The 27419-nt window shown below is 40.9% G+C and overlaps 1 protein-coding gene across 4 annotated transcripts; it reads right to left on the bottom strand.

Annotated features, from left to right (window-relative positions):
- Positions 1-409: 409 nt before the first annotated feature.
- On the bottom strand, positions 410-26907 carry CREBRF (CREB3 regulatory factor). Of its 4 annotated transcripts, none has more exons than XM_069772461.1 (10): positions 26715-26900; positions 17268-17445; positions 16170-16295; positions 14226-15309; positions 13597-13698; positions 9713-9907; positions 7611-7800; positions 7091-7164; positions 6562-6684; positions 410-6335 (listed from the first exon to the last, which is right to left on the bottom strand). In XM_069772461.1, the coding sequence occupies exons 2-10, from the start codon at positions 17274-17276 to the stop codon at positions 6220-6222; spliced, it is 2019 nt and encodes a 672-aa protein (XP_069628562.1). In that variant the 5' UTR covers positions 17277-17445; positions 26715-26900; the 3' UTR covers positions 410-6219. The 4 variants fall into 4 exon arrangements, 3 of the variants coding, with proteins under 3 accessions (XP_069628562.1, XP_009911073.1, XP_069628563.1); XM_009912771.2 differs by lacking the exon at positions 26715-26900 and adding an exon at positions 24274-24905; XM_069772462.1 differs by lacking the exon at positions 13597-13698 and having other exon boundaries at positions 26715-26869.
- Positions 26908-27419: the final 512 nt, after the last annotated feature.

The raw sequence follows: 27419 nt of genomic DNA, 5'->3' as shown, positions 1-27419 counted from the left end.
TTCCGTACCCCTGAAAGGAGGAGAGGGGAGGCAACGCGATGACCCTTTTGCTTTTTCCACAAATTCCTCCCCCTGCTGCCCTCAGACCGTGCTGTCTGACAAACCAGGTTTGGACAAAGCTAGTAGGTGTTGAAGACGGAGACCCTTTTCACGGCCATTACAGAAAGCCAGTCAAAGGACCTGGTGGGTTGCAGTCCAGGTTCTCCTGTGGTCCCACTATGCTGACCCAGCAGCTCCTGGTACGAGCGCTGGCTGACCGGGGCAGGGGGGAAACAAGTTACTTCCTTACCTAGCTAGGATCCCTTCCAAAGGAAAGTCGCTAACAATACCAGGAGACTGAGGGCATTTACTTCAAGGGAGCACACGCTGTTCACTATCACTCCACACATGCAATGATTCGAGACGGTACTTCCTCCACAATTTTTATTTTAAATTACAAAGGATGTTGCATACATTGATGAATTTGTATCTGAATAGAAGTGCTAGGGATCAAGGGTGACAGAGTAAACAAAGTCAATAGTTTCATTGTGCCTCTTTAAAAAAAAAAATAAAAACTGCACAACTATTAACCAACATTAAACATTGCAACTCTTAACAACCATGCTTTTAACAAGGTAGATTTATTTTCTAACAGAGACAAGACTTTCAGTAAGTTTTTCTGAGCTCCAGTTGGAAGTTGATTATAGAATATCAAGGACAGCATTACAATCATGACCCCAAGCATAGGCAGAACAGGATGCCATGTTTTGTTTAAAATGCTTTTTTTGCCTGTCAACCACCTACATCCGCATGTGCCACCAGCCTTAAGAGTTCACCCAACCACAAATACTGAGCAGTAAGTTTTACTTGGACATAATATTCTGCAAGGATAGACAATTCAAATCAGAATGTATGAATATCCATCATTATAAGAAAGATCAATAAAATTAAGTGCTACAACTAGGCTCTGTTTCTTAATCAGAAGCTTCTGATAGGGCGGAGTGTGCTTTTGCCAATACTAAATCCAATCCAGAAGTTTTCCTTACCGTAGCTAGTTAACTCACCCAAATTTGACTTACATAGATACCCAACTAAAAAATATTCTTAACTCAAGAAAAACACTAAACACTTATCTAAAAAGTTTGGAGTTTTATTTTTTTATGGAAAAAAAAAAAAGTGGCTTAAAATAGCTCTGGCTCCACAGCTCATTAGAAAGACAATAAATGCATAGTCAGTATTTGCTCTTGTGGAAGTTCATGAATGTCTAAGAGGCTGAGGATTATAATTCAGTGCGCACACACACCTTCTTATCATGCTAGAAGCATTGGGGGAAAAAACATGGCATATTGTGAAATGTAAATTGTAGAAAGATAGAGACATTTTTGTATGCTGCAAAGAAGATATAACCTGAAAGTGCCATCTTTTGTTAATGACATTTAAGAATCCCAATTTATATTGGGAGATATTCAAGAGTGGTGTTTTCTCAACATACTAATGCCCTTAGTACAGTTACAAGAAGAATCAGTCACTGAAGCAGTAACTGTTTGAAATGTTTCACACGATCCCTGGGGTAAACAAAATAAACCTCAGCTGTGTGCAAGGCTGTGTCAATAAGCCAAGACCACATCTAGCAGCACACTTAACTAGGTGATTCCAACTGAAGCCTCCAACTTAAAAAGAAAATAAAATCATGATTAGATGCATTCTCGAAATTCAGGTCTCGAGGCCAAATACAGATCCTAACATTGACAGTACATAATTGGGTTATGCCTCAACAGAATTTCAGGAAGACTAGCAAGCACGTTTGAGGAACAGAATTGCATTTGCTATTTCTGCTGAAGGCAACTTGTATACAACCCTTTGAAATTCTCCTGATAAAGCCTTTTAGAGCTTTAAAAGAATAGCTATGTTTAAATGATTTATGGAAAAAGAAAAGCACATCCAGTCTTTATATTTTGTGAATAAGCTAACTGTTTTATTAATGAAGGCAAGTATCAGATAAATATTAGGGGGGGATCTTTTTAAAATAAAAGTAAAAACTGACACCCCTGTATTTCAGAAGTGTCTGGCTGCTTTTAGGTTAGTTAAAAGACCCTTCATCATCCATTTTAGGTTTTTGTTTGTTTGTTTTTTTAAAAAAAACTAACATTTTTTCCTGGCCCTTAGTATGGAAAGTCTATCTATAAAAGAATTAGGAACTGAACACAGCTGAGCCTGACTCTCACATCAGCTTTACAGCAATGCAACTTCATTAAATCACAATGGTTTCAACTGGTATGATAAGAAAATCCAGCCCATCCACACGTAAACATAGCTTTAGTAGCAAGTCTCTCTCATCCAAAAAACAAGTACTCACCAAGTATCAGTAAGTGTGTTCAATAAACCATAAAAGGAAGCATTAGCAAAAGGGGTTTAGGGCTAAAAACCACCCTTCATGAGCACCCCCACATTTTGCAAGGCCATTCAAAAACTGGTCTTCCATATAAATACAAAAGGACTACTATTGAGAGAAACTGAAATCAGATCTATCCAGACTTTCTTCAGGATGCTTTTATCAGTTCTGATTCAATTTCAGGAGGGTTAGGTTTGAAGAGTTCAGAGGGAATGAAAAACATTTAGTTCTAGATGTACAAGTAAGGCACAATATAAAGCCACATCATCATCTGTCATGAAGGAAGTAGGAAAGGACAAGAATCATACATGGTACAGTAGAACAAACAGTCCATCAATTCAAAGTGTGGCACCTAAGTTCAGACTGACGAGATCTCAACAAGAGCAGTTATGACAGCATGCTTTTAATATGGAAACAAATTCTAGAGAATCCAGTGTATCAGAAAAAGGAAGAACTTTTGTTTGTATTAAATAAAAAAAATGTATAATTGTTTTTGGATATAGGATTAAAAGTGAATATTCACAATGCCTACACTCAAAAACAAACAGAAAAAATCCAGGACTTCATTAAGATCCACATACCATGTATGAACACTGAAAATCTTTAGAAAATGGTCTTCTCTAAAGATCATCCAAAAATGCATGCCACAATTGCCAAAAAACAGAACATGTACAGTTGTTGGTTTTTATAACCTTATAAGATTTTTTGTTTGTGATAAGTATACACTAAATGTATATATTTTAATGACACTAGAGGAAGCAGATTGTTACTGGCATTAAAGTACAACCATTTCTAGACGGTTTAAATGCCACAGAGTCCCCTGGTTAAAATGTAAAGCTGCACAGCTTGCCTATGTCACCTTTATGATAAAGTTAAACCAGCAAAAGGTCTTATCTTTACTCTACATTTTACTGCCAGGTTTTATTTATATCAAGTATCGCTGCAGCATTCTGACCAGCCCAGAGTTAGCAGCAAGTGGCAGGAATCATATAAAACGCAGTTTCTTTTTTTTTTTTTTTTTTTTTAAACAAAGTGCTTTTCTAAGATATACATACATATAAATAGGTACAAAATAAAGTGTCAACATTAAAAAGCTCAACTATTTAAAAGCTTTAACTTAAAATAATACATAGAAAACACTGAAATGCAAGGGTATGGAATTCACTAAAGATTCAAAGTCTACTTTGAAATGCTAGACCAAAATCATATTCTGGTTTTCAGACAAAAATAAAAAGCTATGAAGTTATATTTGCCCAGTAGTTCTGAGCAGTGAAAAGGGGCTTTTTAATACCTTGTCAGTTTAATTTGTCACAGAAATTTTTACCTGATTGCAAAACTGCTCTCTTAATGTTTAGAAATGCTGCCTTGTCTACACAGTTTGGATATAGCATATATACCTCTCGTATCTGAGCAGTGCGTTAACACCATTCATCAGAAAGGAACAGTATTCAAATCTTGGTACAGACATGGCCTTAACTTCACAGGAGACATTCTTTGTCGGGGTTTTATGGGCCGTATGCATCTCCAGAATAACTGCAACATTGGCAATAATTACAATTGGAATACATCTGACCCACTGTGTAAAGCAGCAGCCAACTCTCACCTCGCCCTAAAAACAAAAACACCTGAAACAAAACCACCCACATTCCACTCAGATTTTGCAAGTCTTAAGTGGATTTACAAAGTTTTGCCTAAATTGCCCTGGGTATTTGTTCAGTCTCTTGTAGGAAAGACTTTCTGTACAGCTCAGTAGTGGTATTTTGGCCTCCTCCTCCCTTCTGAGTCTTCCAAAATATTTAGATACAAAGTAAGCTGTGGGCACACTCACAAGTGTGGCAGGACTGCCACCTTCATCGGCCACTCTTACTGCACTATTACCGATTCAGACTTTTTTTTTATAGTACAAGCTTGGATATAAAAATAATCTACTTATAAACAAAAAGGAATCACAGTACAAACAAACTTAGACAAACTAGAAATGAAGTGGAGAAATTCCCCAAAGGGAGTGGGGAGAAAGCCTTCATGGACTTTTGCATTTTTTTTCAGCAGCTACATTTGAAAATATTTGGTATTTCTATTTTCAGTAAACAGTGTTTTGTCATCTTTAAATAGGGAGAGAAAGAACAGGGAGGAAAAAGGGGGGGAGGGGGGTCCATGAAACCAGAGAATGATCTTGCCTTGAGATAAAGTACTTTCTCATCAAAGGCTAAAGCTTTTAATCTGTACGTTAACACTGACTACAAAGCCAACTCTTATTAGCAGAAGAGCAAATAAGAACTGTGTGTTAATATTCCTCAATCATAGAAACTACTGAATTAACAAGAATAAGTCACATATAAGTTTGAAGAAGCTAGTTTCGAAATACCTGTACAAAAATATAAAAGTCTATAAATTTTTTTTTTGTTTTGTTTGAAGCCTGTGTTGATCCTTGGAAACATCACATGCATAATAATACATCAACTGGAAAAGTGGCAACTAAGGAATTAGATATTTGTAGCTCTTTTTTCTCTTTACATATATACACATTACAATAAAAATAATTTTATTTTGGTTGTTTGGTGGAAGTATACTACAACAAGCTAAATATTTTTTTTAAATTCTCAAAGTTGAAAACTATTTTACCAATAGCTTACTAAAATCCAAATATATTAAAATCTCCTACAGTAAGTGCAGAGAAAAAAGATTTAAAGACTCCGAGACGGCCACCAACTTATCTACCATGGAAGCGAACTACAAGAACAGCAAAATAATATTGTTATGTATGAATGCTCCTTCTGTAGATAATTGGACCCAAACAAAAAAATTCACAGTTCAGTAAGATCCCTAACCCTGACCTTTAATTTTTTTTCTTTTTTCATTTGTTTTTACATTCAGTACAGTATCATATAAGCTGTGCAAAACTTTACTTAGACTGGCAGTTCGCCATATCAGTTGCATTTGTCTTTGGTACAAAAATAAACAATCGCATTAATGTGCAAGTATTTGTTTTCTTCCGGCCAAAGTACCGAAATTGAGTTTTCTAGAGCCATCTTTTATACAATACATAGACTCTGTGGCATATATCTACATTTTCAACATATTCCTATATACATTCAAAAATTTTAAGAGCTGGAACAAATACATTAAAACCTATAATCTTACCATCTATACATCTTGTTTTTTTCCCCTCAGGGTTTTCTTCATACAAAACTTTACCAGCTTATACTGATAGCTCTCCCCCCAAAATACAAGGCACAAAGAATATACTTTTTTCTCTTGCTTGCACAGACATTTAAATACTATATTAAGCTCAGAAAATTAAAGTCTTATATGGCACACTAGCTCTAATGCCACGTGTGCTATGTACAAGTTAATGGTTGCAAAGAAAGCTTACTGTTTTTTAAGAACAAAAGAAAACCCAATTATAAAAAAAAAAAACAACAAACACAAAAAACTCCCTAAATTGACAGCTTTACCAAAAAAACGCTTCCTCTTATTTTACTTGGAGCATAAACCTGTCACAATGTCTGGCATATGCTAAAAATTTTTACTAGCAAAAACATGTTTTTGCTTCTAAAACAAAAGTGATATATTCTGGTCCTAGGTAACTTAATTTTAAAAAGAATCCTCATCTCCGTATTTAAGCTTAAAGCAGCTTTGAAACTACCTGGTTTATGGTCCAAAAATGCTATCAAGCATTTTATATCATGCTTTGATTTGTTTTACTACATTGTTATTTAAAAACAATGGAACCTAATTGTAAGTGTTTACATAATGCTAAACTGACATGCAGACCAGAATGCAATTTACAATGAAGTACTTGACAACACAGGTAGAATCTGACTGATGAGAACAGCTGAAGTCATGTCTTAAACTTTTGACATTGGTATTCGTAGCCCTACAAGGCCACCGGTGGGGTCTCCTTCTGCAGTCTTCTCTAAAACTTGATTCACGAATTCTGATGTCTGTCCAGCTACAGGTAGTCCTAAAAAAGGTAGGGTAAGAAAACATGCTGTAAGGTTACTATTCATTGCACGTATTTGCACATTCTCAAAGCCGACGAACACTTTGGGTGGTAACCAACAAAAAGGCATAGACAACTGAAATTGGGAAGCACTTCTTTCTTTTTTCTATTCCAGAAATTGTTTACAACTTATCATCGATTATATGTCTCTTCACGTACATGCAAATACATGAAGTCTACTGCTTACCAAGAGTGTCTTTAATAAGTATGTTTAACTTCTGTTCCATGTTGACTCCTCTATCATCTTTAGGTACCTGCACCCGATTAACTATTTCTTGTTTAATAGAGTTGATCACAAACAGTAAGTTATCTGCAAAGAAAAAAAAACTGGATTAGATTTACAGCACATTCCCCTAGGCGCAAAAGAGATTGATAGTTGTCCACACACTGTTATCTGTAAGTGTCAAAAGGTGTCACATCACACTTACTGTAAAATTAAGTTGTAATAGTTTACATCTGTAAACATATTTTCAAAAATATTTACATTACATGCATACATTTACATACTTTACATCTGTAAAGTAACTCAACACTGCAGGTAACCCAATTTACATACACTTTATGGAGCAGACTGTTTTTGTACCAACAAAATTGTTGGGTTTGTACCAATCCTGTTTTCCGTATAAACTGCCAGGTATGACCCAGGTCACATGATGGTGCAAAACACAGACTTGTCTGAACAAAAGAAAAATTAAGATGTGAAGAGTTGTATTTACCATATTCCGTGTTGAGACCCCAGAGTTTTACTTTATTGGCTTCATACTGGGCTTTCTTTTTTAGTCTACAAGCCCTATAGTAAGAAGAGGGGAAGAATTAGAACACTAACACAAATTCCAGAATACTAAGAGCATCTGTTTGTCTGCCACACAAACTTATCAACCAATACTCCCAGAGCTGTGATGTATAAAATCACCTATCTACTCACTCACCATCACTGAAAGCACTGTGCTACCTATCTTTGCTTACAATTCACACTTGGGGATTTTTTCACTGTATCAATCATTTGCCCTGCAGCTAAATAAGCCAGCTTCCAGTGGAAATACATTGTTATCTAGGCAACAGGCAAACTACATCTCCAAAGTGCCAGTTGCCCTGCTTTTTTATAAACTAGTAATTAGCCCATTGCAGGAACTACCACGATGAAGCAGGATCTCGAAGCAAAAATTAGTTAGATCTTAATTGTACAGTTTTAGTAATCCAAATATACTCATCCATGTAGTGTTATCTAATATATACCTGGAAGCCAGCTTGTTCTTTTCTTTTCTTGACCTTGGTCTGGCCGTTAAGGGAAGTTCACTGACTGGCGTGAGGTCACTGATCACCTTATTCAGCTTCCTCAGTTCATTACCAATCTGTAGAAGTTTTCTAGGGTTGGGAGTTAGGTCTTCTACATCAGTCCTCCGTGACTTTTTTGCTGCATATTTTCCTGTTTTAAATATGCAGAAAATTGGGTTGGGAAGTGACACAATACGTACACAAACCTGTGAAAAAACATTCTTAAATATTTATTTTTTTGGTTGCAGTTTAAGTTCCTTTGTTCGTTACAAGAGAATGGACTGGAATCATGTGATCCCTATGGCCTTTCACAATAGAAAGAGCATTTCCAGACAAACTGCTTTGTACAATTCATATTATATCCAGATCAGATAAGAGCAAATGCTGCTGGCCAGGCTACTGGATGTGACAGACAGTATACACACAACTGTGCTGAAAAATGTATGTCACAAGTTCAAACCCAGTTGTTTTGCCCCAACTGTAACTTGCTAACTCATGTGTTCAGCCAATATATCCTCTTGCACATTCAAGTTTGATTAAATTCCTACATCATCTTATTGAGAAAGTTCTGTTGAGGCCTGGTACTGATAGGATCTTCAGTGATACTGAGCTTAAATGATCCACATAAAGGCTAGTTAACCCCTTTTATATGTATTTGAAGCTATTTAAGCCTGGTTTTCCTGAGGAAATACACATATTCAAGACAAAAATCTTCATTCCTTAAGATTCTCTGCCAATGCTATGTGTCTTTTCCTAGATTTCTATTAAAATGCCAGTTGTTACAGACACTTGCATGAAAATGTTAATAAAACTAACAAAACCTACTCCAGAAATATTTATTAGAGAGCTGGTAATTTAGCATGATTTATCTGAGGTAGTAGATGACCTTGGTACATGTCTCTATATGAAAATAAAAAAGTCCTGCATGTGTAGCTTCTGGATGTTGCCTAGTGTTTGATCCTACAAATCCCTTGCATATGCACCTGACTTAAAGGTCACTTGCTCCTCCAAGTCTCTGGGAAGACTGAGTCCTCAAGGCATGTTTGGTTATTTGTTGTTTAATAACATGTATAGATATAAGCCTTCATAAGAAGGAGCAGTGATAGGGACTTTAGGTACTGATATTTCACTATGAGATAAATAATCATATAAAAACTAAGGAGATTAAAAAGAAAAAGAAGTTTTCTTCCCTGAATAAATCTACAAGTTACAACAACAAAAAAATCTTTTGGTTTAACAGAAGGTAAACTGCCATGTTAAAGATAGTAATTTTCAACTGTAAGGGAACATTAACATTACAACCAGGAAAGCTGGTTTCATTTTCTCTTTCAAAGCCAAAATAAATGGAGCAGCCTATCAAGGAGGTCCTGTGACAAGAAAACAAACATTACTCCTAAGAGTGGTTTGTTCTGGGTGATGTTAGTCATGTGTGCAGTACAGCAAATTGCTAATCAAAACGTTACGGGAATAAAACAGAGTTATTAGACCAATTGGTTTAAGTTTCTAAGAGGGTATGTTAAAGAAATAGTTTATTCACAGAACAGTAACTGCTTCACTGTGCTGCATTCACATACGTGGGAGAAACAAGTAGGGAGGAGCAAAAAGAGACAGTTACGCCTTATTGCTTGTCCTTTAGTTCATACTGCAGTTAATGTGAACTTGGCATTTCAGATCACTTCCAGCTTACTTCTAACACAACCAAGACTGAAACTAACAGCTATGAGGAGCAAATATCAGTCAAGCGACCAATCCAATATGTTTACAGTATCGCACTGAGAAAATGCCGAACTCTTGGGGTTTCCACTGAAAGCCCTTGGAAGTTACAATTCTCAATTCATCCACCTTCCTCTGGAAGAAACCACACTGAAAGTTACTACTGTATGTTCACTGTGCCTTCCTTGGACACTGTGCAGAACTCTGCTAATTGAACAACAGACTTACAGTGTTTTAATGATTTATTTTCATGGCCAAAAGACAACTTCTCGGCACTTGCAAGTATGGGAGTTTGGCTACTGAAGGTGTCAAATGAAAGACATTCCCTTGTAACTAGGACTTATTCTTACCATGATGGAGACCATTCTTCTGATACATGTTACTTGGTAACGTATCTCGATTCCACTCGGATGGCCTCAGCATTCTTTCTTGTTGTGAAGGTGTTAGTTGCTCACTGTACTCCCAGAAGTATCTTCGCTTGCCTCTCTTCCGAGAGGATATTGCAGTCATTTCTTTTAAATCCTCCACAGAATCATTTTCATACCCTAAAAGGATGCATTGCATTGTTTATATAACGTTGAAAAAACTCTTTCTAGCCCTTTAACAGTGGACTGAGTATTCAAGTTAAGAGCAAAACCACAGATGAGGCCTGTTTTACATTATTTAATAGACTTGGTGTTCAGTGTCAACTACTGCTGGATACTTGCCTTAAATCCAGGGATAGACATTGAGCCAGTGATGGTGCTTCATTAGTTGAAAAGAGACAAATCATTTATACACTGAAAGCCCCTCTATGCTCTCTGATTCCTTAAGCTCTAGCTCTTTTCCCCCACAATCCAACCACTGCAGAGTACAGAAAACAGCTGTTGGAGAATGTTCTTCCATCCTTACAATTTTCTCCATGAATTTGCAGGAACATAATCCTAACTTGCCTCCACATTTTAATTAATCTCTCATCAGAAAGCATGGAAAGAAAAGCAGGTAATAAAGATGGATTAGCAAAAGACTAGTAAAGAAAGCAAAATCATTCAATCACAGAATATTCTAAGTTGGAAGGGACCCATTAGGATCATTGAGTCCAGCTCCTGCTCTTCCTTGAGTTTGAATACCTTCGGGAAATAAACCACCCATCTCTATTTGACTAGAGGAAGGGGGCTCTGTTATCAGGACAATGACCTAAAGCCCATAAGAAAAGACCATCTAAATTCAAGGGATCTGGACACAAGCCGTTCAATCTCTTCCTAACCTCTTTGGTGATATGAAGAGAAATGATCCACAGTAAAGCTATGCAATATTTTAGAGGTATCTTATGATGCACTTGCTGCGATGAACTGTTCATGAAGCGCATGAAAACTGTAATGCCACTATCCACATTGCATAAATATTTATACCATAATTATATAAACAGAAACCACAGTTTTTAAAATCCTACATATGTTTTAGAAAATAAAGACAACCTATACTAAGGTTAAAAAACCCCAAACCACTGCATTGCCTTTTGTATTAAAATGCTATATAATAGTTTACATTTACTTAAAAGAGAATGCATTTCAAAACATCACATATACTGATGACACTTAAAGAAAAGCCAACCACTGAATGGACTGTAAGCTTAACAAGACTTGACCCCATATGCTTGAGCTCTGCTTCATCTTTTAACAGTAGCACAAAGAACACTTTCTTCCTTTTAAAACAGTCCATTCAAGCAGTCTGTCTGCACTTGAAAAAGCAGTTGAAAAACAAACTTTCTTGCTTTGGTCTGACTCTCACCTCATAACCCAAAGTATGAGTAAAAGTTAGGTGCGCAGAGGGATGAAATCAGTTCTAAAGTTCTGTTTCTAATCATTTAACCAACTCATTTACTTTGATTCTCTGGTTTATTAAAAAGACAGTATTTTAAAGGCAAATCAGACAATGCAACATGCTTTATAAAACATTTTTTCTTGTATAGTCAAAATGATTATGACAATTTACATTAAATATTGTTTCAAATACCATAAATATTTTAACTGTACTTCCATTTCACCCAAATGCTGTTTGACATAAGTATCAAAATACTCTTAAAAACCCCACTTACTTTCCACTTGAAAAGCTATGTCAAGCTATGAACTCATTATATAGATAGGTATAAATTTAGCCCATCTTCATGACAACATAGAGTTAAGTCAACCGATGAAAACAAATCTCTTTAAGAGCTGACATGTACAAATGTACAAGGTTAAAATCAAGACTTCCTGTTTGCTTCTTTAAACTATAATTAAGTTTGCAACTTAAATTATGTTGACTTAATGCATTCTGCCTTGCAACTCTAACATTGACCTGCTATCATTTTCAAGCTACATAGAATAATCTAGCGCACAATGTCTTAACCTAGTCCGTAACATACAGAAATGCAACAAATCCGTTCAGCTTTTCTGCACTGTATTCATCTTCCTTGAATTCTCCTCTTAGCAAAGATGATACAGCAGTCTCACTTTCTTTGGCAGGCTGCTAACAAATTTGAAAAGGTTCTTGTATTTACCTTTCAAGCCCTTCCTAAAACCTTCCTAAAAATCTTTGTTCAAATCCCTTACTATGGTTTTAGGTTTAAATTCACCAGGGTTAAATTAAGTAAAACAGAGAACAGGATAGACATGACTTCTGCATCTTACCAGATTAAAAGCAAACAGCCCCACCAAAACAAAACCAGAACCCCCCTTCTCTTTACCATTTAATCCTACTGACTTCTGTCAAACCATTTATGAGTCTTTTTCCTCCAGCTGATGGTCCAGGTGCTCAGGATAGATGCAATGCAACTTCTTTAAACAATCTCCATGTCTCTACAAGCACTTTTCCCTTTCAGCTATGTCTTCTCCAGTGCTACTGAAAACTGAATCAGTTGTTACATCTCCCATTTCTGGAATCTCTTGACTACTTGATGGGAGCAGCAGTCATTTACAAATATTTTCATTAAATGAGATAGGTAAAATATACCAGTAATGGCAAAAAAAGTTTAAGTGCTAGAAAAGGCCTGGGCTGGTAATTCCCATAATAAATTACCTTTGCAGGTAAGCAAAATTGCTAAATCTGTATCACGGTGATAATAAAACCACTGTTGCCCAAACTTGCCCAACAGCCAGTCACATTTTTAGTTATTTCTCCATGTTCCTAAAGTTCAGTATATCCAAGTATTTCCTCAGCCAACACTAATGCTTTAAGAAAGCTTTTAATGCACTCCAAAGACATACATGAAGAATGAGCAAAAGCAAACTGTGTATAAAATACATCAGAGGGTCAGCAATAAGTTTTTGTCCTTTCAGTAAATTACATCTTCAGTCTAAATTTTATCAACTGATTTTGGTTTCAGTACTATGGAAGGTTAAATCTTCCTGTGCCATGCCTATTTTTAGAAACTTTATCCATAGTATTTACCTTTACTCTAAAGGTAAAAAAGCAACATGAAGTATAAGACTGACATAATTAAAATACCTGGAGAGATTACCTTCTAATATAATCAAAACATATGGTAAAACTTTCAATATCACCATACTCGAGGTGAATGGCTTCATTCACTTAAAAGTTCTAGAAAGCTTGAATAAGCCAAGTTCCTCAGTTACTGTACTGCACGACATAGTTGTATTTAGAAGGCAAGAGTGATTGCTTATCAGTAAAATTTGAACAAACGGCAAATCGTTAATGTAATTCCACCAAATAAAATCCCAGCATTTTAATATGACATCTCTTCTTCAAGGTTACCAGGCTTTCTGTGCAACATGCCTCCGTGGGCTGCAAAGCACTGTGCAATACAGCATCATTATAGAGCTGTAATAGCTACTCAAAGCCCCAGAAAGCACAGGGAGTTCAGTTCAGAAGAAGGGAGGAAGAGGTTTTAAAATGCTGATAAAAATGGGTTAGGTACATGTAAAAGTAACATAAAGCACATAATGCTTAACAAGTTTAATGCCAACTCAGGAAATCTACTTAAAAAATAATTTAATCTGAGAGTTCATTATGACAGACACTGACAAGCTTTAGGGAAGCTGCTGTTTTTAAAAAGGCTAAATTTCAGCTGCCTTCCCCCTGCCCAAAGTTACATATTGCCAAATGTCTGAATACCTTAATTCTTATACTCTACTACAAAGCATTTATAAAATGTGAATATTATAATACTTTCTACAATGAAACTAATACTTGGTTACAGTCCTGTCCCTTTCCTTTCAGATTTTATTTTTACAGAACATTACCGCTTTGTTACCTTCTAGGTGAAGGTTAGTTCTTATTTCTGTTGTTAAGTCTCCATTTCTACATGCAGGAGAGAGGAATTCAGTATCCTTTGAAGACCCACTAAGTGTTACTGCTGAAAACCACCAAGAAACAGTTCTATTAGTTTCAGTGGCAGGTATTCGTTGGATTCTGTGGAAAACTGTATCTACAGTAGGACTTAAGTAATTATGAAATTATTTAAATCAGGCTATGATTTCATACCAGCTATCAAGAGATACAATTCTGGATAAATTCAAAGCAGCAACCTACTGAAGCACTAGAAAGCTCTGCATATCCTGTCATCAAGCCACAAAAAAAGAAGACAACAGTTGCAGATAGTTCCTCTACGACCTTGGGCTACAAGCTAGGTTTCCTGTATTCTATTATTATTTTTATTGCATGACCACAGTTTATGCATTTTTTCTCAAAACAGGGCAATAGAGACCTTCTATAGTTTTCATTATTGCATTTTGCAAAGCACTTAGAAAATCTGTGATTAAAGTTCATAATTTAAGATCAGTGTTGCTCATCTGTAATTATAAAGCATTCAAAAGCATTCTTTCCCACTTGGCAGACAAATCCATTTATCTCCATGTTAACAAAGCCCAACATTGCTGGTACCTGGTTCTGAGAAAGTATCGCTGATGTCATCATCTTTATCATCCTCATAATCTTCTTCCTCATCATCGTTTTCAGACAGCTCATGCTCACTGCCGAATCCTTCATCGTGGTCCTCATCTTCAATATCATCCTCATCATCCTCATCTTCCTCAGGGTCTCCTTTGGCTGACTGTTCACCCAAACTGTCTGTTACAAAAAGAGAATAGTTGTGCTCTTCTTTCTTCTGTGAAGAATCTGGCACTGATGTGCTGGCAGAAAGACTGCTCTCCCCCACAGTAAGCCCTGGGGTTTCCTGGGGTGGACTGAGTAGCAGTTCTTGAGTCTCTTTAAAAGGCAAAATAGGAGGCGTACTGTGACTATGCGGGGACTCTATTCCTTTTCTTTCTTGTCTCTTTGCTACAGCACCACAATAGCAGGTGTTTTCCTTTGCTGCATCAGCATGTGTCTGGCTCAGCACTGGTCTGCTCTGTGGTAAAGGATTGATCTTTACTTTTGCCTTTTTAACATAGTCTTTACATTCAACATGAATGTTCACCTTTTCATTATTGTACACATTGGTCTTCACCATGATTTGTGTACTGGAAGCAGGCTGAGTTGCAGGTTTGCTTGCCTTCTGAACACAGTCCGACAAAGGTGCCTCAGCCTGAACGTTCTTGGAGGAACAGACTGGGGCTGCTGCTCTGGTTGCAATTTTTTTGCCAGGTAGCAAAGAATTTAAAGGGTTTTGTTTTACACTAAAGAGCAAATCAGGGTAATAGAGTGAATCAGAAACAGGTTGAGAGTCCTCACTGTTAAGCTGAGCCAGTGTCGGCGTTTTGCTTATCACCTCTTCATCTTGGTATGGGCTTGAAAAGTCATCAAGGCCCAGGTAATCGACCTCTTTTGTTCCCCAGATGTCACAGCTGGTTAATTTAGTGTACTTAGTTAAGTCTTCACAGTAGGTGTCCCACTGCTCCCACTTTGAGGTGAGAGCAGCTTCTTTGTCCAGGATGTCCGTAAAAGACTCCAAGTTCTCAAGGTCTTTGCAGTCCTCCATTGAAAGTAAGTTGTCTCTGGAGCTTTGCTGATAGTCCATTTCTCTGTCCTGTGCATAGTAAGACAAGTTAAAAACTAATACAAAAAAAGTATCAACCATCTCTGTCCTCTACTTAATCTAGTATGATGAGCTTAATTTCAGTGAAGTGTAAGAGAATGATAACATATGAAGATACCTCGACTTCTAACTAAAAGTTTCTTTTGAGGGTCAGAATGAAGTTCAGCTTCCATGCTTTCAGCAGATCCTTCTGAAGAGATTGCTAAAGATACAAGTCAAATGCCACTGGATTCTTTTTCTGCTATTGCAAATTCATCTGGTCATCAGGAACTAGACTAGTACCAACATCCATGTATTTAAAATATGAAAGACAGCATAGGCAAGCTGTTCTAGTCTCCATTAACCTAGGTCAATCTTTGTTGTGTGCTTTACAGAATATGCTGAAGTTTACCAGTCCCTGGAAAACCTCATTCTAACATGATCAATTAATGACTATGAGCTACCTTTCTCCTTTGATGCAAGGGGGGGGGGGGGGGGGGGAAGGAATGCTAGTATAAGCTCATGAGTCAACTTTTATTTTGCTTCCCCTGCATTCACAGCTTGGGTGAAGTAGCATATAGCTGCTCTTGCAGAAAAGATTGTACAGAAGAGTCTCAAGCACCATTACATAATGTCAACACAGCTCTATTTGAGACTTGTACATCAAGCCTCTCCTGATGGCCAGCTTTAACAAGCGTCTACTGAGGAAGCATCACATTTGCTGGACAAGCAGGTAGGCTCCTCCCTAATCAGTAGCTAGCAGTAATGAATAACCTTCTAGCATTCTTGAACAAATACCCCTTTATTACTACACGAACTCAGGTATTAGTCAAGGAGAGGGAGTTATGTACACACACAGAAAGATGACCTACCAGTTCATACATGAAGTCTGGATCTGAACTGCTTGCCAAGAGATCCGTGCTCATCAGAGTCTGCTCTGAAAACACATGGCTCCGAAAGGCGTCCCCAAAAGGAGGGTCCATTCCACTCACACTGGGCTACAACAAAATTGATACTGACATTTGAAGCATGCTATAAAAAGGCATATTCTTTTCTTCAACAAAACATAAACAGTATTGCCATTTCATCCAAGTCTCTGAACTTGTGCTACACTTGCATCTGGAAGGTTTTTACCTACACATATAAGCATGTCATTTCTCAGAGCGAGAGAATGCTTTAAGAGCAGCTAACAACATGCAGCTCTTTAATCAAAGGACACATTTGTATTCATCATATAGCTGCAAGAGCATTGCTCATGCATTCCTTTTTGTTGGTTTGAAATTCTCATGCATTTGCCAAGTTTAGGGATATGTTAGCATTTGTAGAAGAGAGCGAGTACTGGCAAGATGTTTTAGTATCAATAGGCACTACACGCTTGCAGGGCCTTCACCCTAACACAAACCATTTTGTACTAAAGCAGAGTCAACTGCTTTTAAAACCATTAGAACTCAGGAAACTTCCATCTGAGATTGTAACAAAAGCAAAATTTATTACAACTAAATCAAGACTGTTGTATCTCTTGAGAATGAAGTGGAACTTTGCAAAAAAACATTATGCAGGATGACTGGGCATGCAGGGAATGGGCAGCAAGGTTTTCTGCTACATTTAATTCCAGACTTCTATTTCTTTTCTAGACACACTCGCCCTGAGGGTTGGGAAGGGAGAAACACTGTACTGCTGAAAGTCATTCAGTGTGCTGATGTGTGAATCACTGCAGTAACAAAAGGCTGCTCTCCAGGCATCCACCCTCATCAAGACAACTTTGCTGAATCTTGCTGTGTGAACAAATACAATACCAAGAGCAGTAACATAGCTTCCACCATAGACACTAACGGGAGCCTAAAAAATATACACCATTTAATCTCCTATAAATTCTCCCTGATAGTGCCAGTCAAATTTGCTCTTAAACTTTTTTTTTAATAAGGAAGCAAAACTATTTACAGAAGCAAACAAAATAATAACAGACTTACCTGAGGCATTTCCAAGCCCAGATTCCCCAAATCCAATTCCAAACTTCTTGTTTTATTCACTTGTAGATTCCTTTCCAGCTTTATTTCAGTCTCAGTGAGTTTACACAATCCATGCAATGAAATTTTTCCTTAGGATAACTTCAGTACACCCTGACTGAGCTCTTCTTTTTGTAGACTTCTGTGTGGAATAAACACAGCAAACCCCCAAGGAGGTAAGTAATCCTTCACCAAAGAGGTAGTGCTTAAAAAACAGCCAAAGTGAAGTAAAGACAAAAATTTCCCCTGAAAAGTGATTATTCTTCATGCTGAAATGTATAGCAATTTTCTTTCCCTGCCATCTTTCATTGAATGAAAAGCCACTGATGCTGCAGAACAGAGCTCCTGCAAAAACCTTTTTGGCTGAGTTACATTTTGTTGCCTTTTTTCCTCAGTTACAGAGACTACGAGCTCTATGGACATCCGAAAAGAAAAGCCTGCCTAATTGGAAATAATGATTAGCATACTGCTGGGTATACAAGAGAGAAACAATCTTTATGACTAATATAACAGAGCCAATAAATTCTAAAAATGTCTCAGGCAAGCGTCTCAAAATACTAATTTCAGAATAGGTAGTAATACTGTTTCAGCGATATCTCCTCCTTTTCTTAAAAGACTAATCCATCCTGCATCAGATAAGATTGTATCAGTCACTCAAATAGCAACATCTAGTGGTAGAGCGATTACAGCAAGCAAACTCACCGTCCAGCAGTAGAGGAAGGGAAGCAACAGACTTCCCCAACCGAGCAAATTAAAAATTGTGCCAAATTCAGCGTTGCCTAATAAAATATCTTCTCTATTAATTTCAAGTAAGGCACATGTTAAGATTGGTCCAATTTATCTAACAGTAATTTTACCAGTTTAGTAGTTTCTATAGACCCGTTGCTACTTCAGATGTTTATCTAAAGACTTTTCCAAGCCTCGTATCCTGCTTAATCCTGCATTTTTTAACAACGTAAGGAAAAACTGAACTGTAGAAAAGCAAGCGCCTTAGCACAAACATCAGTAACTATATCTACCTAAAAGTATGACAAAAGACTCATAAAATAAGTAACAGGAAGTAAAAAAGAACAATGTTATATCAAAACCAATAATAACAAAAATCATCCATGGTATCAAACCTTAGTATCTAATGTAACTACATTGTCTTCAAGGACACTGCTTTCTTACTGTCTTGCTGGCCTGCAAGATCCCTACCCTTTTAAGTCTCTAACAAAAAAGCAGCATTAGAGGAACATAATCAAAAAACTGCACCATCATACTTGTACAGTTTTTCAGCATTATCAGTTAAAATGTATTTGTTTCTTTGAGCAGAATTCTTCACTCAGCACTGCTCCTAAGTTAGACTTTGGTGCAATCTGCTCAGACTATGTTTATTCTCCTGTTTTGAAAAGCAAATAGTAAAGTAAAAGTGTTCTCCTACAGCGGAGCTACGCTCAGAACCCTCCTCCCACCAGCACGTGACAGCATCCCCATGATTATTCCTACTTTCAGGTAGCATCTCAGCTATTTGTTATATTCAGCATATATACCATCAGACTGTGGTAAAAACAGACACTATGTCAAAAAGTCTTTACTTATCAAAACATACTGCTTTTCAAATAGTTGCTAGAATACAAAGAAAAACAATTATAGGTCCAATTATACATGAGTTCTCAGTAAAACCATGCTAACACTGCCAAAGCAAGCCACTCCTTGTAGGGCCCTGTGTCAACTAAGAGCCAGCTCCTTCTGAGAAAATTTTTTCTGGTCTAAAACTTCCAGGGAACTCTTTTTACTTATCTTAAAGTGACATTTAAAATTAAGTTTGTGTCCCAGGGCAACATGCCTCAACAACCCCATCTCCCTTCATCCCACAAAGGCCACACTGCAGCAGAACTAGCCCTTCCTAGGCTGTTAAATGCGGCATGAACATCTAATTCACTTTTCAACCTGGCCTGATCTAGAAGAAAGGGCCTGTTCTTTAAAACAAATAAACAATATTCTCATACACAAAGAAAGAGGCGAGAAGGATATAATCTTTAATACCAATCTACATCTGAGTAGTATCTATCTTTCTTTCCATGCAGAGTGGCAGAGAATGATGCCTTTTTCAACAGAACATGATTAATACTTTGACATCAACACCAGAACACCACCACCACCTGCATTCACATGGGAGAGACTGTTAGAGTTCTGCCACTGCATGATATAAAGGGGAAACAATGGAGACATTTGCTGCTTCTTTACTGGTTATTCTTTGTTATGTTTTTGTTAGAACAAGTACCTCAAGCCATTCCACTGTGTTTCATACACAGGGAAGGGGGGTGAAACATAATCTGTACTGACACTGATTTTAGTAACAACCAACCTACGCTTCCAAGTGTCAGGACCAGGGAGCTTTTGGATCACTTACAAATCCTCAAAACAGACACTAAACGTTCAAAGTACTTTTAGCATCTCAAAGACTGGAGCGATCTTTTAGGTATAAACTTACAGCACCATTTAAGAATGACAGTGTAGGTCCTCCCAGGTCAAAGCAGTAGTATACCAGCTAATCTGATTGTTCCTGTAATTTTCTTTATATTTAATTCTTGACATTTTATAATATTAATATTTAAATGTGATTTGAATCCCATTAGGATCTATTCAAGCATTCTACAACAGAAGATTTTTCTTGGTAGGTCTATGGAGGGGGGAAACACAGTGAGGCCATAAAAAGAAAGATGCTGCCTCAGGGAGCTGCACAACCTAGGCATGCTTCATGCCCCCAACAAAGCAGACCTACTTCCAACTGCTTTCTAAATTTCCCTGAATCATCAAGATCTTCATTAAAAGACTCCCAGTGTTCACACTTAACTACCAGTATTTCTTCATGAACTAGTAAATAAAGATGTATTGTAGAAGTCAATGACACATATGGAAGCACAGATGCAAAAATCTGAACTTGCTGTGAAGGAAAGTAACTTTGTAGACTGCAGTTGAAGTCCCATTTTTACAGAATTCATCATTATTGGCACTCTCAGGCCAAGACTGAGTTAGAACAGAATAGTACAGTTGTTACGTTATCTATAATGAATACCGATTTGAATGAACTGAAAGACAAGTGGCAGAGCGCAAGAATAGCAGTATAAGAATTACTGAAAATAAATATAGCAGGAATTTCTACTTCAGGACAATTTTCATTAATGCCTTACATCAGCCCTTCCCAAATGCAGAGGTACAGAGGTAAAAACCTGTAGTTGCTTCACAGCAACTGAACTGCAGGTGGAATACACAGCCGGAGGCACCGGGCAGGGTGCCGCCACTCCTTTTGGCAGCAGCCTGCAGTTAAATCAGATTAAGGTGATTAAGGAGCCAGTCCCTGAGTTGGTTCTGTGTCTGCAGATTCTTGAGTCACATCAGTGTGGAGCTGCTCCCCTGCTCCTGGTAGAAGGCTCCCTTGTCCCCTTGGGCGTGAGGAAGGGCAAGACATCTCAGGAACTGCTATGTTCATCTAACATTCAAGAATTTGGGGTACTGGTGGAGGTATGGATATATACACATCGGTTAAAATCCTCATCAGTCATCAATAAGTAACCAAAACCTGTATAGAGTTAATAATTTGTTAATCTAATGACAAATCCCAATAAAAATCCTCTGCATTTGTATTTACTTTTTGAAAACGTGCATTTAGAATAGTTTAATAGTGGTCCCAAGATGCCCAGGCAGACTGAACTTCGAACAATCTAATGGCAGGCTTATTACATGACATTATTGATGCAGCACTACATTTAAATTGGCACACAGCAGGACCTGAACTGAAAACATGCAGCATTAAGGAGATGCATGACAGTTACCATGCATGTGCCACTTCCCTAGACTAGTGAAACGCCCTTCTACGACAATACATTCTCTCCAAAGAAGTCCCTATAAGAGAAAAATGTAAACTGCCAGCTTTCAGCTTGACAACTCTGAAAGTCTTCCTCAGTCACCTGTATGAATCATTTGTACCATAGCTATAACTAAAGTCGCTATTTCTGTCTCAATTGAGATATGTATTTTGTACAATTTGAAAAGCACACAGAGCGTTGCTATACCATTTTGTTGATTGTACAGTGCTTATTATCACAGCAGCTAAATGCCTGTTATAAATACATTACATGAACAATTACATTTTTCATTATGGTGACTGCATCATACAGCACAGTTTGCGAAAGTTACATTTTTGATGCAGATAAAAAAATAGCACATCATGAGAGCCTGTTAATACTAAACCTACAAACTCAGGCTAAAACATTCAAAATGCCGAACTTTGAATTTCAGAGAATGCACTAAAACTATGCCGTGTATTTTAAAAGAACCATTATGTACTATGCAGTGTTTGCTATATCTGGACATTTTATGAAGTACTACAGTTAGAGATGCAAGAAGTTCTCCTACGCTTCTCTTAAACCTTTTTTTCCTTCCAGAGTTTGTGCCAATTTGTTTCCTATTACAGAACATACTCGGCTCAGTGCGGTCTTCAAGCACAGAACGTATTTTTCTTAGTTTTGTTTATGAGTGTAATGTTCTTGTGTTGTTGTTTTTTTTTTCTTCTCCTTTCTACAGGATACTTCAATTATTAGCCAGACTTAAAAAAAATTGTTTACTTTTTCCCCCCACCACAGAGACATTAAGTTTTCTTTCATGGTGGTTGGGTTTTTTTTTTTTTGATTTTTTTTTCGTAGCAGGTGAGCAAAGACACTCTTGTAAAAGGTCGTCCTCTGCTTCCACCCACTGTAGCCTCATTCACCTCTCATCCAAAGAAGCCAAGTCCGTCTACCTTCTCAGTGATGAATTTGTATTAAAAAGCCAGCATAAGCATCTAAGACATTATGCCCTTTGCTTTCTCTACCCTGGAGAGCAAACAACATCTGCTTAAGGCACCCAGATCCTAAGTTTGATGGAGCATTGCCATATAAAAGAACTAAAGATACCAAGACTGTTTCACTTCTTTTAAGACTCTTCCCTTCAGGAGAGGGAAACTGCTACTTCACTGTCTTTGTTCCTTTTCCTCTGCTGACCTTCCGTCCCCCCCATTTTTTTTCTAATCCTACTTGCCCACAGCAGACAGACTTCAGGATCTGGAAGTGACACCACTAAACAGAAACTTTGGTCTTCAATCACACACACAACATCTCAGGTAAAAGAGCTGATGAATTACCAAAAAAAAAAACCAAAAAAACCAAAAACAGCACTACATTCGTTGTTTGAATTAATACCCCTGCAAGTCAATGCCAGCTACCCAATTTTGGAGGGGTATTCCACTTCAGCACGATGGCATAAGTAAATAGGCAGATGCCAATAACTGATCATCATGCAAGAGGCAGAAGGAAAAAAGTGATTTGTTTTTTTTTTAAACTGACTAACAATGTATTGCACCTACATATTTTGTAACAATTATACCCAGAATAATAGATTCCTACTAGAAACGCTACCTTTTCTGTACATTCTGGAACAAAGACTGAGATTTTGTTATTATTTTAGTGCCAAGAGTGGGACGTGCAGCATGCTAAACTTATTAGAACTATATTAACACACTTCCATTCATTTACAGAACTTTTCATAGTTAAAATATGAATTGCAAAAACCTTTATTACAATACCACTGCAGAGTTACGAGAGTTGTTTGCACAAGAGAATTAGCAGTAAGACTAACATTCAAATTTTTGTTTGAGCCAGAGACTTCTCATGAAGCACAGTGTGGCCAAAGCAAAGGCAAAAAACAAAAGCTAAACTAGGCAACAATTTAGCTTACAACCTCCAGCAATATTCTACATTCCTACATAATAATTCTTTCTATATTTTTTTTCTGACAGTACAAAGTCTTTCAGGGTAAGAAAAAATTTAGTTCTATAGTTCCCAGAAAAAAAACAACCCTCTTATGATGAAGGGAATGGTACAATCTAGTCTACTCTTCATACTGTAAAATTATGTTTTGTAATACTTTTGTTAGAAATGTGTTATCAGTACAGAACACTTCAAAGCCAGCAACAAATCAGAAAAATGCATCAGTCAAAATAGTCCAAAGAATAAAAAAAACAGCATGGGAGTTAAAAAACAGAAGGGGGATTATTATTATTTTTTAAAATATAATAAAATAATCAGGGAAATTACTACAGCAAGGTCTAAACTTTAGAAATCTACAATTTTCAAAAAACTGTTGGCTTGACTTTCAAGCCAATGCCAACTTTCAAGCACTTCTTATGAAGTGCCAAATATCCTTATCAAACTTTTATTTTAAAACATAATTTAATTAGGCATGGACACGCAAATCATGGGAATCTAAACCAGTGCGTTTTCTTATTTATACCACACTATCAGTCTGTTAGTCAGACAGAGGCTTCTATTCCCAATTAGTTCCTGCTAACGCTGAAGAAACTTCAAACCTTTGCCCTTCAAAAAACTCTTTTGCCACTCTCATTATTTAAAAAAAAAAAAAACACGGCAAGGATGTTCAATGGCTTGATGCCTCTGCTGCAGATTTCTCTTATCAGTTAATACTCTCATCAAACACAGAACGATTCTTTCTTTGCTCAGGTAAGCTATTGTATAAGGTCTCCGAGTTATTACTCATGGCTCCAAAAAGGCACGGGTGTTGATATTTCTACAAGAAATCCTTCCTGCTAAAATAATCCCCCAATACATTTCCCACAGAAATTCTGACTTCTCATTTAAGTTGCCAACAATAAAAATCTACCAAGTTTCTAAAGCACCTGTGTCTGCCCCTCTTACGCAGTAATTCTTACTATGAAAACATAAGTGTAATAATAGAAATTAACCCTCCCCACAAGGATGCTTAGAAGCACCTGATTAAGCAACCTTAGGCCAAAGGCCTTTTCTCATCATCTTTAAAATGTTTTACAGTGTTTGAAAGGTAATATCAGAATCTGATTCTGTTTTGCAGGTTATGCATTGCATGATTTCAACAAGTTACCCTCAAACGGCAACAACATAAAGATTACGCTTACTTTAAATGAGAAGTTAACATTTCAGCTGGAAGAGCTGAATGATTGAAACTGTTCAGCCTGTTGCGTAGAGAAGCCTGAAAAAGAGCATGTGTTTTATACTGGAGCGTGACACAGTGAATTCTGTTCATTAAATTATCTTTGATATCTGATCAGTTACACTAGATGATACCCTGAGAAACACTGTGGGCTGGCCTTGCCATGCTGCACAGTTGCATTAAACCACTGCCAACTCACAGGGATGAGATTAGGGCATACCAGTAATACCGTGGGCATCGTTACATAAAATAACGTCCAAGCTGTGCACCTTCAGGACGGAGGGGAAACACAGTTCAGGCTTCGGTCCTTCGTGACACGAGGGGCTCTCGGCAAGCTGCCGCCCACCTCAAAGCCTGCGTGAGCTTAACCCAGACCCGGAGAGGTGTCGAAGACCCGTGTGGGGAGACGCCGAAAGCCAGAGACAGGCCCGGAGGCAGCTCCTTAGGCGGCCCGCGTTAGTTATCGGTATTTTAGAACTCAAGCCTACGGGGACCGGCTCCCAGCGGGAGGCGGGACCGTGCCCCGTCCTGCCCTCGGAGAGGAGGAACGGGACCACCTGCGTACGGGCACCGCCTCCCCTCCCCCCCGCCCCAGGCTGCGCACCGGCTGCCGGACGGTTTCGGCCGCGCCCGCGGACCCCGGTGGCCCGACCCCCAGAAGCGACAGACTCCCTGAGGCAGAGCGTTCCGGAGGGACAGGGCCGCCGACACCCTCCGCGGACGGCGGCAGCGCTCCAGCCGCCGTCCACTCCCGCGGGCAGCTCTCGGCAGGGCAGCTCCCGCCCGGCCCGGGCGGCCCACGGCCCGCACCGCGCCCCCGCCCCTGACCCACTAACACACCTCCCAGCCAACATGGCCGCCCCGCCAGCCAGCGCGGAGCGCAGCCTAGCCCGGCCGCCGCCTCCCCGCCCCGCCCTCCCCGCCCGCTCAATGGCTCGCTCCTCAGCCACGCGCGCTGCCATTCGCCGCCGCCTACGCCGCTCACCCGCCCAGCGGCCCTTTCAAGCTAGGGTGAGGCGACATGTAAACAAACCCCCTTCCGCCGCTCCGGAGGGGACCGGCCGCGGCCCCGGGCCCCCCCCCGGCCGCCCCCAGCGCGGCCGAGCCGCGCCCGCGGGGCACTGGCAGCCCGCGCCGGTCTACCCCCGGCCCCGGCGTGGCGGCAAGGCCGCGAAGGGCTCCCCTGCCCCGCGGGAGGCAGCCCCCGCCCTGCGGCCCCCCGCGAGGGCTGGGGGCGGCCGGCGCGGCTTCTCCCACGGAGCCCGCCCTCCCCGCCCCCCCAGGGATGCCCCTTCCCAAGCGGCCGGGGCTGCCGCTCACCGTTCGCCGGTGAACCTCCATACCGCCCCCCCCCCCCCCCCGCCGCCCTTGTCAGTTACATAAAACGCTGTGCCGGAGCAGGGAGAGTCCCTGCCCCGCCACTCGCAGACCGCCCGCCGGCCCGGGACTCCTCTCCGCCTCCTCTGGCCCCGCAGCCTTCCCCAGTGACTGGAGCCGCCCCGCTGGACACCAGCACGCCCCAGGCAGAGAAACCCCCCCACACACACCCACGGGTCACCCCCCCCCTCGGCCGTCCGGAGCATTCAAACAGGTCGAAAGCGGAGGAGGCGACTGCGAGCCTGAAAAGCAACAGAGCCCAGGAACCGGCCCGCAGCGCGGCAGCGCCGACCGCGCCGCCGCCTACCCGGGCAGCCCCTCCAACCCGCACAACCAGCGCGACCGGTCTCCCCCGGCAGGACGGCGCTTTCGTTTCCCTGGCGCTCGCTGCCAGACTCGCTTTCCTTGTAAAGGCACGGGCCGCTCCCGGCGGACGGAGGCTGAGAGGGACGCGGACAACTCGCTGCTAAGCCCGCGCTCCGTCCCCAGCGCAGCCTGCCGCGTCCCTCCGCAGCCCCTCTCACCGCGCCCTCAGGCCACAGCGGTGCTGCCCCCCCACCCCCCGCCATCGGGCCCGAAACCTCAGCCCTGGCAGCCGGACACCCCCTGCGCACAGCCGCTCTCCCGCAGCACCGGCGGCCACACCCCCCGGCGGAGCCAGGGGAGCGGAGGGGGCGGTGGGCTCCCGCCGCTCCGCTCCGCTCCCCTCCCCTCCCGGCCGCCGGACACCATCCCCGTCCTCTTCTCCTCGGCGCCCGGGAGCCGGGCAGACACACCCCTTCCCGCGCCCCGCAGCCCCCGGCCCGCCGCGCACACACTAACGCCGCCTCCTCCCCGCCGGGACGCCCCCCCCACCCCCCGGCCGCCACCGCCCCTCCAGCGGGGCAGCGGAGCGGGGACCGGCAGCCCCGGCCCCGGGGCCGCCCCGCAGCCCCCCGCGCTGCCCTCCCGCCTCCCCCGGGCGCAGCTGTCGGCCGGGGCCGCCGCCAGGCTGGGCTGCCGCCGCCGCCCCCCGCGGCCCGCACTCACCGGGCGGCCGGGGCTCAGCAGGGGGCGCCGCCCCGCGCGCTCCGGCCCGGACCCTCCATGCGGCTTCGGGGTTTGTTTTGTTTATGTCCCTTCCTGACGGGTTCCCGGAAATCGCGTGACTCGCCCCCCTCACGTGGGGAGGGAGGGCGGGCGGCGGGGGGAAGAAGCCGCGCCAGCCAATCGTCGGCAGCCGCCCCGCCGGCCAATGGGGCGCCGGCCCGGCTGGGGGCCTCCCCCGCCACGTGACGCCGGAGAGGCGCGAGGAGGGTATTTAAGGCAGAGCGGCGGGCGCCCGCGGGCAGCGGACGGCGGTGACGCCTCCGTCCCGTCCCGGAGCTCCGGCTGCGCCGCGGTCCTGCCGCCGTACTGACGGTGCTCGCCCGCTCATCGTCTGCCGGCAGCTCTGCGTTTTTGCTACTGCCTGCAGCTGGACAGACAGCCCCCTTTCGCGGTGACAGGCAGCTGGCATCCATCACTTCAGACACGACTGGAGAAATCACTACAGAAAAACCCCAAACCCAACAACCCTGCCCTTTTTATTTTACTATTTGTAAAGACTATTTCTTCTATTGTTTAGATGAGTTTTTACATTTCAGCCCGCTGTGGTAACAAAACTTCCTTCTTTCCACTGTACCTAAAACCCGCTATTTTTTTTTCTTGCCCCAGAGACTTCGTAACAGGTAATTCTGGAAACAAGGAACCAGC

The sequence above is a fragment of the Haliaeetus albicilla genome, chromosome 27 (assembly GCF_947461875.1).
Source record: "Haliaeetus albicilla chromosome 27, bHalAlb1.1, whole genome shotgun sequence".
Lineage (NCBI taxonomy): Eukaryota > Metazoa > Chordata > Aves > Accipitriformes > Accipitridae > Haliaeetus > Haliaeetus albicilla.
The sequence above is the reverse complement of the archived record's forward strand: the minus strand, read 5'-3'. Positions and strand labels throughout refer to the sequence as shown.